The 15,203-nt window shown below is 38.7% G+C and overlaps 1 protein-coding gene across 5 annotated transcripts in view; it reads left to right on the top strand.

Annotated features, from left to right (window-relative positions):
- LOC126480847 (inositol polyphosphate-4-phosphatase type I A) overlaps nt 1-15,203 on the top strand; it is a 250,991-nt gene that overhangs the window by 67,530 nt on the left and 168,258 nt on the right. For all 5 annotated transcript variants that reach the window (XM_050104201.1, XM_050104200.1, XM_050104199.1 and 2 more), the window contains one exon: nt 8,654-8,854. In XM_050104201.1, coding sequence (XP_049960158.1) covers nt 8,654-8,854 — 201 coding nt within the window. The remainder of the gene's footprint in view (nt 1-8,653; nt 8,855-15,203) is intronic.

Genomic DNA, 15,203 nt, shown 5'->3' with positions numbered 1-15,203 from the left:
TTGTGCCTTTCTGTGAGACTCTATTCTTGGTTCAAACATCAGTTGCCTATTATTCGCTTGTGTTTGTGTAGTGAAGTTATGGAATTTGATGGAATGTAAAAAGCTCCCCACCTTCGAAGAGATAATACAGATGTTGATGGAGAGTGACTCTGAAGAATCGCTGTGCTCACCAATAGACGGAGATTCAGATGAAGAAGATTCTCTTACAAATAGTTTACAATCTACAGATGTTTTTGATTTTCATTCATCTCCATGTGTAATTACTAGTGCAAAGCCTATGACATCGAGAGGAAGTCCACTACAGGTACTTCAATTCAGTGCTCATCATCTTCAAATAAAGACGCAAAGCGACCCACAAGGATGACAGAAAACAAAGGGAGTTGTGAAAACATAAATCCAAAGAAGCACAGTGAAAGTGAGAGCTGCCTCTCTTTCTTTAGACTTTTTGTAAATACAGGCATTGTTGAAATGATTTGCCAGAAAACAAATAAGTATTATATGTATTGATCAGCCAGCTGCAAACCAAAGACAAATTCTAGAATAAAAAAAGTGGAGTGACACAGACGTGTCAGAAATGTATGTTTTTACAGTGTCTTCCTTTCTGATGGCTGGAGTGAAAAAGGTAAAACTGAGTTAATATTGGTCTACAGATCCTTTGATGTTGAATTTACTGCAACACTTTGTCCCTAAATGGGGATTACTTGTCAAAAATTCAGCCTATTATAGAACATTTTCCGAAAATATTCAAGGAAACTTTCTATCCTTATGAGAAACTCTCTATAGACAAATCTCTGATGCTGTTCAAAGGACGTCTGAAAGTAAAGCAATATATTCCAGCAAAGAGAAGTAGGTTTGGAATTAAAATTCTCGTAATTCGTGATTGCGAGACAAATTATGTACTGGATTTTATCGTTTATGTTGGCACACAGACAGACAGTGATAATCATGGTATGGGAGGGTCTAGAAATACAGTAGCCAAATTACTCCAACCTTACCTGGAGAAAGGACATACACTGTTTGTCGGCAATTGGTCTACCAGCCCAGATCTGTTGTTGGTTGTATGATAGAGCTCCAAACTCATGTGGTACAGTTAGGCGAACACGGAAGGAAATGCGAGTAATGGAGGAGAAACGGAAGAAAGGAGAAATAACTTTCCAGTCTTCAGAATCAGGAAAGCTAATCACCCTGAAGTGGCATGACAAGAAGGAAGTCTGGAAGCTGTCAATGTACCACAAAGGTGAAATGCATCCAACTTCAGAAAGAGATCGGAAGAGTGATGATCCGAAAATGAAACCATGTGTGGTAATAGATTACAATAAATCAATGGGACTAGTCAACTGAAGCGACATGCTAATAAAAACAGTGGAAAATATGCGGAAGTCATCTAAGTGGTACAGTGTTCACTGCCTTTTGCTTATACCGGAAAGTGAAGTACTAAAAGTTTCATCTCAGTGTAATTAGAGAAAGTTTTGCAACTTTTTACGTAGATCGCAAGAGAGCAGGTGATGCTAAATGTCAAGAGTACCCTACAAGACTAAACGTGTCGACACATTTATCAGATCAGTGGGAAAAGTAAAAGACATGCATGGTCTGTGCTCGAAATGGTGTTGGGAAACAGACTAAGTTGTGCTGTAAGAAATGCAATGCAACTCTTTGTGCTTATCAGTGCTTCAAAACTTTTCACAAACAAATTAGCAATAAAAAACTGTTAAACCTAGTTTTGAGAGAATGTAGAAGTGTATCACCATTGCAAACATTTTTATTTTTATATACATTAAGAGGTGCATTCAAGTTCTAAGGCATCCGATTTTTTTTCTCCGGACTGGAAAGAGATAGGAACATGTAGAAACATGTGCATTGTTTTAAAATGAGGCCGTGTTCATTGTCAATACGTCCCAGAGATGGCAGCACCGTACGGCAGATGGAATTTTACCGCCAGCAGCGAGAATGCAGACTATTTTAAATACTTAAAATGGCGACGTTTTCCTTAGTTGAACAGCGTGCAATCATTCGTTTTCTGAGTGTGTGGTGTGAAACCAATTGAAATTCATCGACAGTTGAAGGAGACATGTGGTGATGGAGTTATGGATGTGCTGAAAGTGTGTTCGTGGGTGCGACAGTTTAATGAAGGCAGAACATCGTGTGACAACAAACCAAAACAACCTCGGGCTCGCACGAGCTGGTCTGACGACATGATTGAGAAAGTGGAGAGAATTGTTTGGGGGATCGCAGAATGACTGTTGAACATATCGGCTCCAGAGTTGGCATTTCTGTGGGTTCTGTGCACACAATCCTGCATGACGACCTGAAAATGCGAACAGTGTCATCCAGGTGGGTGCCACAAATGCTGACGGATGACCACATGGCTGCCCATGTGACATGTTGCCAAGCAATGTTGACGTGCAACGACAGCATGAATGGGACTTTTTTTTCGTCGGTTGTGACAATGGATGAGACATGGATGCCATTTTTCAATCCAGAAACAAAGCGCCAGTCAGCTCAATGGAAGCACACAGATTCACCGCCACCAAAAAAATTTCGGGTAATCGCCAGTGCTGAAAAAATGATGGTGTCCATGTTCTGGGACAGCGAGGGCGTAATCCTTATCCATTGCGTTCCAAAGGGCACTATGGTAACAGGTGCATCCTACGAAAAATGTTTTGAAGAACAAATTCCTTCCTGCATTGCAACAAAAACGTCCGGGAAGGTCTGCGCGTGTGCTGTTTCACCAAGACAACGCACCCGCACATCGAGCTAACGTTACGCAACAGTTTCTTCGTGATAACAACTTTGAAGTGATTCCTCATGCTCCCTACTCACCTGACCTGGCTCCTAGTCACTGTTGGCTTTTTCCAACAATAAAAGACACTCTCCGTGGCCGCACATTCACCAGCCGTGCTGCTATTGCCTCAGCGATTTTCCAGTGGTCAAAACAGACACCTAAAGAAGCCTTCGCCGCTGCCATGGAATCATGGCGTCAGCGTTGTGAAAAATGTGTACATCTGCAGGGCGATTACGTCAAGAAGTAACGCCAGTTTCATCGATTTCTGGTAAGTAGTTAATTAGAAAAAAAATCGGAGGCCTTAGAACTTGAATGCACCTCGTATGATAAAAATGCACCACCCAAGAAAATGAAGTGTAAATATTGTAAATAAATATCCCCAATTCTTCCAAAGACCAGAAAAAAATAGAAGGCTGAAAATCAGCGAGTGTGTTGTAAGCGTTGCGCGTGGTGAGTGTGCCAGAAGCATTCAGCACCCAGCACACGACGAGCGGCACAACAATGCAGCAAACGAGGTGTGACCGCCAGTGTTGCACATAGCAGTCAAAGGGTTAATAGGGGTAGACAGAAGTTACTATATTCAGACCCCAAGCAGCCCCTGTTGTAATACTATCAATCCAAAGAGTAACTACCCTAGTGCTGAATCTTCATCAATACTTCAGTCAGCTGTGGAGAGGAATGTAATAGCTACCAAACAGAAGTGAGCATCAAACTGAGGCTGCTTCACATTAAATTGCTCGGTTGATGGGCCATCACCCTGTGGCCAGAGCTGCTGTCTTTTTCGTAGCTTGCAGTAATCCCACCGAGCGTGTGTGTAATGAGATTTATTGACAGTGTGGTGTCTCCCATTGATACATCTCATAGGATTACAAGATCCATGGGAGAGGTCATTACCAGTCTTATTCAAAAGGTAGTGCTGAGAGTAGGGTGCCAAATAGTTAGGTTTTTAAGACAAACTTCATCACGTGTAAACTGCATCTTTCTTATGCAATGTTATCAGGAATGTATTACAGGTTATCAGGTTAAAGGTGCCCAGGCACATTTAAAGAGCTGCTGAGTCAACGTCTCTAATCAAATTCTTGTAATCATGTACAATACCACCCTAAGCTTTGATTACTTTCTTTCTGTACATCTGTTAAGTGAGTCAATATAATGGTTGTGTGAAAGTAATACCCATATTGTAGTGAAAGTATATCAAGTCCTAATCCTAGGGAACAATTTATACTGAGTGTTCAGCATCACTGTATTCCATACAAATATTCTTTAATATGTAATAATCTGCATGAAGAATTCACTTTTAAATATACTTATTAATCACAACTTCGCAGTGCTTCAAAACTAGGGATCCACCTCACTTTGTTACTATTCTTTGACACTCACAACTTTGACTTTTCATTCTTGCACATATTACTGATGTAGCAGTAAAGTATATCACCTTACCTTAATCACTTGGAACGCTGGTTGTTGTGCATATGGTACTTCTTGAATGTACTATCTGTATTACATTAGTGTATTAAAAAAATGCTCTTTCCACTATACAATGTTGTGTCTCAATGTTGACTGTGTTATATGCTCTCACAGAAGATAAAGAACCCTTTTATTGTTGTAGTATGACAACTTTCTGAGGTATGAAGTATTTGCCATTGAAAGTGAAGATTTATTTTTATATCCAGCAGCTACAAAAGATTCTGTATTATCCATGTCAAAGTAACCTCATCATCTAAGTAAGTTAACACTTACTGAAGGAAACAACAAAACTGATGTACTCTTGGCCATAGCCACTCCCCAACTTCTAATTGTTCCAAAACAACTGTTCAGTCATGAAAGGCAAGCCCCATGTAAATCCCCTGCTATTTCTTTGAAATCACTGCTACCCACTGCTGACATAATGTAAGTAACTTTATTGGGCTTACTGAAATGGCCTGAAAAAAGCATCACTGAAAAATGTTGTGTCATTGTATTGTACTTCCCTTATTAGCATCAATGAGAGGTTACATCATATTTTAGGAGAAACACATTAACCCTCACACCGTCTTCTTGTTCCTACCAGCACGTAACACCACTGTCGATATTAAATGTGTGAGGAGGAAGAAGTCATTATTGTGCGCTCGTAATGCACGTGTGATAAGCATATTTTCTGAGAAAGTTATAGGTAAAGAACTTTTAAATCTCTCCATGTATAACAAGGTGTTGTTATTATTATAATGAATCCTGTTGACAAAAGAAAAGATTTTACTGCTATGAGAGTCCTACAATTATGGTTCTTTACCTTTTGCAGCATGGGCTGCACATACTGACCTTTCTGAGTGAGTCAGATCTACTGTGCTAAAAAACTTCTAAAAACTTAACAAAGGAGTTGTGCCTGCGTCTGAGAATTATCCAATATGAGAGAGGAGATAATGTGGGAGATAATCACTTCCAACAACAGGAGTGTGTACTAAAATGAATACACCACACAAATTAACACTTTGAAGGACAGAGACACAAAAATAAGAATTTTCTTTCATAGTCCAGTGTACTAATTAAGTCTTTCCGCAGTAACTTTATCTCTGAAGGCTGTACTGTCGGGTTATTGTAACCAGCACAGTACATTTTCATTTGTTCCAATAGTCATTTTCTCAGTTCATCTGCAGACTCTATAGACTTTGTGTCTGTCATTTCCACCAAAAATTTTTGCTTCCTAAAGAATATGTTAATTTCCTCTTTGCTTTCTGTATCTGCTATCTTGGGTTGAGCTACTTTGAGATATTTTTGGACTTTGTAGATATATTGTCCTCCCATCTCCTTTCCAAGTTTCCTAATCACTGCTTGTTGTAAGATCCTGATTTTCAGCTGATGAAAGATGTGATATAATTACTACCTTTTTTTTTTTCCTTTGTACTAGTGACTGGGTCAACATTTCTGTAGACGCATTCATTGGGGAAGTTTCTTCAAACGTCATCAAACTATTTTTTTTATTTATGTAAGTTGTGGTATTCCTCCTTCCACTTTTGAGGAGTTGATCAGTTATTCTTCTTAAAAAAAAAAAAAATTGGAACAGTTTTGAAAGTGTAAGTAGCTTTGGGAAAGTGAAAGTTTTACAGAGTTGAATCTTAATATTTACTGACTGACAACCTTTCCTTGTTTTATGTTGACCGAATTAAAAATTGCCTGATGATTTCTCCCAAGTATTTAAATTGACAGAAGGAAAATGTAAAAAATTGCAACAAATTAAGCAGGCAAAAGGGAATAAAGTCATTCAAGAAATGAGACCTACAGAAAGTATAAAATTGCTAAGCAGGAATGGTTAGGTGACAAATGTGACACTGTAGGAACTGTAAAGTGGGATGACTTTGAACATTTTAAATTCATTTTTGGAAATTCAACAGAAACTTCTGAAGATATTGACATGAAACTTTTTGGGAAGTTGCAAGAGGTGTTGCGGAATATTATAAAACAGATTATACATTTTTATCCCCCATGCATAGTTTATTTTATTTTATTTTTTAAAATTTTTCGATGTTCAATTTCACACCATGGGTTGGGGTCACTTTGAATATGGAAACATTTGCCTATTCTGTGGGAGTCATGTCAATTACTGTTAAATGACATGACTATCATATGAAACAGCATAATATTTTGTATATAAATATAGTTTTGAAAGTAACTTATTTAGAAAAATTTGAGCATTTTTATGAGTTTTCTTTAATCACCTGAAACTGTTCATATGATTACGGTTAATGTTTCTAGTAATTGAAATGGGTACTGAGCTAGTTATGAAATAAGAAACTTAAAAACAATCTTTTCAAATCAGTCTGTATGACTTTAATAAAAGAAATGAAAAAAAAAAGTTATCACATTTTAAAGAATTGCATCTGTGAACACACTACAGCAAAGGAAGTTACCACAAAAGAGTGTCCACTCTAACAGATGTCATAGACATCAAATTGAAGCTCAAAATGAAGCCTTCCCCTTCTATCTACCTTAGAATCAGGTAGAATCCTACAAATGTCGTCTTTCTTAATATCTGTTACATTGGAAACATTAGGCCAGACAAAAAAACTCCATCTGATTCCATCTTGGAATGCCATTTCCTCATAAGTGTAATGTCATCATCAGTGATAATATGTCCAACACTAATTCACACTTTTCTTTGAAAAAAACTTCACTAACACATGTTTTCCATGGAGCTGATGTGTCAAAGAATAGGGAAGGTGCTGTTCAAAGTCACCCCTTGAAAGACAAGCCTTCATATCTTATTTTTTTATGTCACTAAAGAATAAATTTAACATTTTATGCTTTCCGTACATGTTCATTCAAGTGTAAACCTTGTCCATAAAAACTCGTTTCAAATTATAACCTCAAAAATGCTTCTAATAATAGGCAATTGTTTTTGCAGTTGTGAAGGAACTTACATTTCCAGAAAATTATTTCATTTTCTGGGATTGGTATACAATGTTATTTCATATCGACTGTCATATCATCTGAGAGTATCAGTTATTGGCAATATTTAACAACTCTGGCCTCAGTTCCATATTTACACACTAGAGTGCAGCATTTATTTTAAAAAAAGACGCTAAATTGCTGTTGTAAGTCGTCTCGCCGTTCAAAGTCACCCCGCTTTACGGTAACTGTATGAATGTCAAGAGCTCAGATGACAAGCCAGCACTGAGGTAAGAAGTGAAAGCTTAAAGTTGGAAGAAGGGCAATAAAAGGGAAATGAACTTTTAAGTCAGTATTATAGAAAGGGAAACGAACGTAGATGAATATGTGGTATTGTGAGGGGAATTTGACAGAGCAGTCAAAGGCCTAACCCAAAATAAGGTCTCTTTAGTAGACAACATTCTCTCAGATCTATTGAGGTCATTGAGAAAGCCAGCTATGAAAGAACATCCAACTGGTGTGCAAGATGTATGATACACAAAATACTTTCAAGCTTTGGGAATACAGTAATAATTGCAATGCAGAAAAGAGAAGTTTGTTAACATAGAACATAAATTTAAATATTAGGAAGTCTTTTTCCGGAGGTATTTGTATGGAGTATTTCATTGCACTAAAGTCAAATGACAATCGACACTTTACGCAGAAGAGCATAGATTATTTTGAAATTTGGACCTACAGAAGTATGCCAAAGATCAGATGGGTACAGAAGTATGCCAAAGATCAGATGGGTATATCTTTTAACTAGGTTCTGAATCAAATATGAGAGAAAAAAAGTAATTTATGGCCCAATTTGACTTAAGGAGGGATCAATTGATATGACATATACTGAAGCATCAAGAAGTGTCAGTTTGGTAATGGAACAAAGTGGGTGGGTGGGGGGTTAAATTGTAGAGGAAGATAAAGGCTTGAATATAATAAATAGATGCAGGCTGCAGTAGTTATTCGTAGATGAAGAGGCTTGCAAGGATAGATTAGTATGGAGAGACCACAACAAAAACACATTTAAATTGCAGTGCAATGTTTTTTTTTTGCTATTTATGGAGAATTGTTTCTACACTGGTGTTTCGTGGGCATAATCTCAGTTTTCTTGCAGTTTTTCTTATTCAGGGCTTTATTCCAGGTTTTACTTTCAGTGGATTTTCCTGTTCCTAAATCTTCACAAAGTAATTGATGGCTACATAGAAAAACAGTGAGGATAATCCATCACCCTTATCTGAGGGGTGTGTGTGTGTGTGTGTGTGTGTGTGTGTGTGTGTGTGTGTGTGTGTGAAGAAAGAACAGAGAAGGTTTTGAAATTAATATTTTCTACATTACGTGATTATATCAGCAGTACTAATAATTTCACTTATTGAAGGTAAATCATGGCTAACCATTCTCTCTCCTTGTAATATTTAGTTTTTCTTAGTCGACTTTTTGATTTCTTATACTCTGCATTCATTTTTATTGCAGTGTTTGACGGTGGCCTGAGTCAGCATCTAGCAGCATATTCTCAGGGAGAGAGAGATGCTTGGCTGCAAGCTATACAATTGGCCAGCTACGAGTGCATGCGTTCACAGTTGTTGGCTCTGCAACAACGAATGGAGCTGAGACGAGGACATGATCCTCACCTAGATATTCATATGTGGCGCATTCGACATGGTCATTCTGTAGGTGAGTATATGATGTTCGTTTTGTTTTGTCTTGTCTTGTCTTGTCTTGTCTTGTCTTGTTTGGCTTGAGTCTGTGAAAGGGACAAAACAGTAGGATATTCTCCTGTATCGGTATCACAAAAGATAAAGAATGCAGTTATAACATATTGTATGCTGCCGGCTAGAAGATTCATACAAGCAATAAGTCACTGGCTTGTGGGTAAGCATTTTTCCACAGTGTCCTTAGTCTAGGTGTGCTAATGACTACAGAACGACTTATGTGGAGTTTATAAAGCATCAGTGAGGCACTACAGATTAAAATTTTGAATTTGTCTGTGTGATAACTCAGTCATAATAGTGTATACACCTTTGGAATATTGTCTCAGTTTTTTTACTCGATTCTTGGTTTCCTGTGTGAAAGATAAAGATCACTGTTTGTATTAATTGTTCAGATAGTCCACCCCATGTAGGACAATCCACTTGTGCATGGAATGTGGTACACACCCAGCTTTTGGAGACCTAAACTTCCTTTAACATTGCAAAGAAAACCTTCTGTCTAAACAGAAGGGAGCAATACACAGTGGATTTCAAGTTTCCATAGGAGTCTACTAATCTTTCTGGACATTGGGCTTGCATAGGGTAGGTAAGTGATTTGTGGCCCCCCTTCCTCTGTCTCAGTCTCGACCTCTTTTCCCGATGTTCTTGATTTAGACTGCAGTGCCCTTTCAATTTGACAATCTTAGCACCCAGTCCTTTATAACACTGTTGACTGGTGTTGTAATTCTTCAGTGAGGCTTTCCTTTTTGGAAGTGGTAGAGCTCTATGGACCAGCCCTTAGCACCAAATTTTTTGTGATGAATGATGAAGGCTTGTGGTACGGAGGTGAGAGGTCAGAGGATGTAGGTTTTCTATGGGGTCCACCAGAATGAATATTAGGATTCAATTTACATAGTGTGGTGTCGCTGTTGCATTTGTGCAAACTGCTGATGTGGGGGCTGCATTGAAAATGGACAGCTATTTGTAATTATGACCTTGCGGAGATCACGGCATGGAGCATTCTCCTTGGAGGCATATTCCAAAAATTAATAAGCCTCACATCACAATTCAGTGACTCTTTCATTGCCGCTTCAAGTTGAGACAACATGAGAAAGTCCCTGATCATCAGACAATTGTGTGTTGGATACAAAAATTCATGAATAATGGATCTTGTGCAAAGAAAAAGTCGGGGGCAATGAAGGACACAGCTGACAGTGCAGCGAGTAGAGGAGGGGTATCAACCACTCATCCAAAGTCCTCAGCATTCTGCTGCCAGAGACACCTTGGTGGTAACAATGCCAGATCATTCCTTGCAGTGCATCCTCAATAAGAACCTGCACTTCCATCCATATGAATTGCAGGTTGTACAGGAACTAAACAGACAAGGTAAAGTTGCCCAGCAAACCCTCACCTTGCCACAGATGTGGCACAACTCATTGATGTCAGGTGAGTCCCATTTTCATCTAGCCGTGGTGTAGATAAACAGAATTAAGGTACAGGAAGCTATGTAACCAAAGTAACCCTTATTGGCTGTATGATAAATCTCTTCACTAAGAATATGCGACTGTGTGCTGCAGCACGGCATTGTTTGGCATCATTGATCCTTGTTATTTTGAGGACCTTCATGGTCGTACAGTTAGGGTTATTAGTGATCATTGTATCCAAATGTTAAATAACTTCCTCTTTCCAAGGTTGAACAACAGCAACATGATTCTTTTAACAGGGCAGTGCAACAGCTCATCTGCCCCACCAGTCAATGAATGTCTTGTGGCGTTATTTTCCTGGTTGATTGGTTTCCAATTTGGAGACATTTGTTGGCCTGCATGGGCACCCAATTTGACTTACTCTGACAACTTCTTGTGAGAATACTTGAGGACTCGCGTGTTTGCTACATGTCCTTACAGTGTGACTGAACTCGAGGAAAGCATTCGTATAGTTGCAGAGGAGATCCCATTGAACATGCAGAATTGAGTGATGGAAACTTTTGTGTGCTACTTGGAGAAATGCATGGTCATCTGTAAGGTGTTATGTTCAAAACCAAGAAAAGGGCATACGGTAAATGATATGTAATAGTGTGTATATTTTTTGGTTTTTTTGTTTTCAATGTGTTTTTCAATGAATTTGTCAGTTTGTTTTGATGTTTTGTCCTTTCTGTAACCTACTATTCATTATGCTGGATCATGTATGTACACTGTGACCCCAGGATCCATACATTCTTTTATCAACTAACACATCGAGGAAAGATAACTGGTGTGCTTTTTTAAGTTCTGTCATGAATTGTATAATGTGAGGGACAGAAGTTAAAATTCCAGGAACTCTTAAAGTTTTTCCGCTCTATGTAGCCGCACTACAAATGTGTCACCCACGTACCAAAAGAAATATGTTGGTTTCAACTTTGCAAATTGTAGTACCTTTGCTTCAAAGTGTTCCGTGTAGAGGTTCATTATGACAAGCGATTATGGACTGGCCAGTACCACGGTGTCGGTTTGATCATAATACTTTCTGTTCGACAAGAAATAAGTTAATGTCATAATGTGTCAAGAAAGTTCTATGAAACAATTGTCAGTCTTCTCTGCAATTAGTTTCAAGGAATCAGGAAATGGGAATCTTGTATAGAGGGAGATTATATCGAAACTGACCAAATTCCATATCCTGGATCCGCAGTCAACTGGAGTTGCGAATGTGGTGTTAGCACTTCTGCTCAGAATGCGATGTATTTTATCAGCCGCACCAATATTACTTACTATGGATTCTTAAAAGAATTCATTCCTTTTGTATCTTAGGCCATATAGTCATGATTGCATCAGCACTTGTGTTCTATGACCCTTAACCATGTTAAATGGCAAACCTGATTCATTGAGAAGTTTCATCATTTTCCTCTTGATTTTATTCTTATGATTGGCATCTGTCTGTCTGCAAGCAATGTCATTCAAAAGATAAATCATCTTATTGTAGTCCATGCATTACATTAGGACCATAGTGTTGCCCTTGTCGGCTAACAGAACTACAGTTCCTTGTCCTGTCACAGATTTCTCACTGTTTCACTTTCTTCCTTGGAGATACTGGATCTTAGCTGTGGGACCTCACAAGGGAAACTGCCCCTCAGATTTAGTGATAAAATGGCCCAGTGGGTAGCTCATTAAAAACTCAACATAGACACGGCATGAAAACAGGAAGTGCAAGTGTAGAACATAAAGGAGATATGTACATCTGGAGGTCCCTTCTTTACACATTGCTGTTGCAAGTGGACGTTACACCATGAAACAGACATAAATTTGAATACAGTGAGCAGATTCGTGAGTGCCGGGACGGACAGGTCATAATTTTAATTTTGTGGTGGTGGTGGTGGGGGGAATACAGAGCACAGGGGAGATTTGAACATGGATCTCCCTATCTACAGTCCAACACCGTGAACAGATAACCACAACGCCACAGCTATTTAAATGCATTCGATGTTCCACATCTTGAGCTTGGACTGTTTACTGTTCCGATTTTGCTGCTTTTTTCACAGGTCAGCACACCTTCCTGTTTTCATGTTTGATCTGTGTTCAGTTATTGATGGGCTATCCACTGGTTCCTCTTACCACTAAACCTGAGTGGGTGATATGGGGAGTTTCCTTTCTCAGTAAGTGCTCTATAGGTTTTGCAGTGAACCTCTTCTGCTGCTCCTGGTGCGAAAGACTTCAACAGTTCCATGCTCCATGGTGCTGATGTGTAATCTGTTACTGGTAGCATTTTCGGAGTGGGAACAAAATTTAGCCATTTAGCAAGGATCTTAACTGTATCCTCATACAGATATCTGTCGGTGAGATTAATTACAGTGTGGCTCCCTTCATCTTGTCTTGGCTTTTCATACAAGTGATCAAATTTCGCTTCCTGGCGTGCAAACATTTTCAACTGCAATGGTTTTGTTTGTGACCATGGTACATTGTCAACCCATTCTGAAGATTCTGCAGAGTGTAGCAGGTATGTAAAGACAGAGCTGAAGGACCTCTTTTTAAAGATGACTAGTACTTGTTGGGTGCCATAAATTCTGTCTCAGACTAACATTGGGTTTGCACAGCACATAATCCTATTCGCTGTTGGTGTGTTTATGGGATGTTTGATTTTGGCGCACATAGGTGCAGCTTGTTCATCTCGATATAACAGCAAAACTTGTAGCACTTGAAGAAGGTGGCTGGGGTGCTTGTTGAAATATTGTGCATAAAATGGAAACAACAACTCACCAGAACACCTGGAAGCACCATTAATCAAACACTCCAAGTTAACCTGAGAGAGCTCACATATTTTATCTTTCTTTTAGTCATGTGCACTTAAATAGCTTTCATTTCTCTTGTAGCCATTACTGTTTAGCCATTCAGCAGTTTGTGTTAATCTGTTCCCTTTTTTAATCTTTTCTTTCTGTTTCTTTTGCTACATTTTTATGGTTTGTTTTTGTCAATTAAATTCAATATCTAAGTGTTATGAAAGGATTTCTGTTGAGCTGTGCCTTTTTCAGGATTTCTGTTGAGCTGTGCCTTTTTCAGGATTTCTGTTGAGCTGTGCCTTTTTCAGGATTTCTGTTGAGCTGTGCCTTTTTCAGGATTTCTGTTGAGCTGTGCCTTTTTCAGGATTTCTGTTGAGCTGTGCCTTTTTCAGGATTTCTGTTGAGCTGTGCCTTTTTCAGGATTTCTGTTGAGCTGTGCCTTTTTCAGGATTTCTGTTGAGCTGTGCCTTTTTCAGGATTTCTGTTGAGCTGTACCTTGTTCAGGATTTCTGTTGAGCTGTGCCTTTTTCCTAGTTTTCCTCTGCTGATCTCATTGTTTCATCTTTCAAACCTACACATGTGCACATGTGTCTCCAAATTTATTCCTTTCCAAAGTTTCGCTCAGTATTTGCCTAATGCTCCCTTTGGAACACTCTACACTGATTTACCCTGGTCTCATCTCCTTAATTTCCTACTTTTCTGTGTTTTCTTAATTAATCTGCAGTTCATAACCTATAAATTGTGGCCAGAGTTCACATCTGTTCCCAGAAAGATTTTTCGGTTCAAATATCTGGTTTCAAAATCTCATCTTACCATTATAAGATCTGTATGAGACCAGAATTGGCTCCAGGTATCTTCTGTTTGTACAGTCTTCTTTCGTTAGTCTTCAACAAAGTGTTTACACTGATTAAATTGTGCTTTGTTCAGAATTCTACCAGACATCTTCCAGCCCCCGCGCCCCTCTCCACACAGTCTGTGTTGACCTACTGTACTATATTTCCTTCTCTTTCTTTTTCTACTGTTGAATTCCAGTCCCCCATAATAATTAAATTTTTGCCTCCTGTAACAAACTGGATAATTTCTTTTTTCCCCATCACACATACTCTCAATCTTCTTATTGTCTGTGGAGCTAGTGGGTATATATATTTATATTATTGTTGTGTCTCTTGATATTGTGTCTATCTCTGCTAAGATAAGTTCACTGTGCTGTTCATAGTAATTCACGTGTGTTAATATTTTCTTATTCATTACTAGTCCTACTTTTGCATTAACTCTATTTGGTTTTGTGTTTGTAACCTTGTTCTCACTGGACCAAAAATCCTGTTCTTCCTGCCACTGCTCTTCACAAAGCCTCATTATATCAAACTTCAGCCTATTGATTTCTTTTTTTTAAATTTTATAAACACCTACTCTGTAAAGGCATCTTAACATTCCGCATTTTCACTCATATAACACCAGATTTGTTTCATCTGATGACATTTTCCAATATAGAACTGTGTGATATTTCGCCCAAGATGATGATGTCATTTTTGAACAATACAGTAGAGCTGCATGTCTTTGGGGAAACATAACGGCACAAATTCCCCCATGTTTTCAGTCGTGCTGCAGTACAAACATAAGAAGACCATATTGGTTAATGTTTAAAGTCAGATCAGCCAGCAATCCTGGCTGTCACCTCTGCAACTTCTGAAAAGGAGGCTGACCTCCCAACAGACACCCTTCTGATGTAGTTGTACCAGAGGCACAGTTATCTGTGTAACTTAGGCCCGCAAGTCACCTCTTAAGGACATGGTAAGTGGTGTCTGAGGCTTACATATTTATTGTCACATAAAGGTAATATGGTAAAGGTAAGGAAAAATCATTATTTTATATACAAAAAGATAATGTGACAGTGTTCCTCCATGAACCATGGACCTTGTCAAGGTGGGGTGGCTGGCATGCCGGCACGCTTCAACAACTCATATTGCCGTACAGTAGTTCCATCCACAGTGGAGGGGTATCTGTGAAGAGCACAGACTAACCCATTGTTCCTCCATAGCCAACAATCAGGATGATTGACTGATTTGGTCTTGTAACATTAGTGAACATG

This window comes from Schistocerca serialis, chromosome 5 (genome assembly GCF_023864345.2).
Source record: "Schistocerca serialis cubense isolate TAMUIC-IGC-003099 chromosome 5, iqSchSeri2.2, whole genome shotgun sequence".
In the NCBI taxonomy this organism is placed as follows: domain Eukaryota; kingdom Metazoa; phylum Arthropoda; class Insecta; order Orthoptera; family Acrididae; genus Schistocerca; species Schistocerca serialis.
This window is presented reverse-complemented; position numbering and strand designations above follow the sequence as displayed.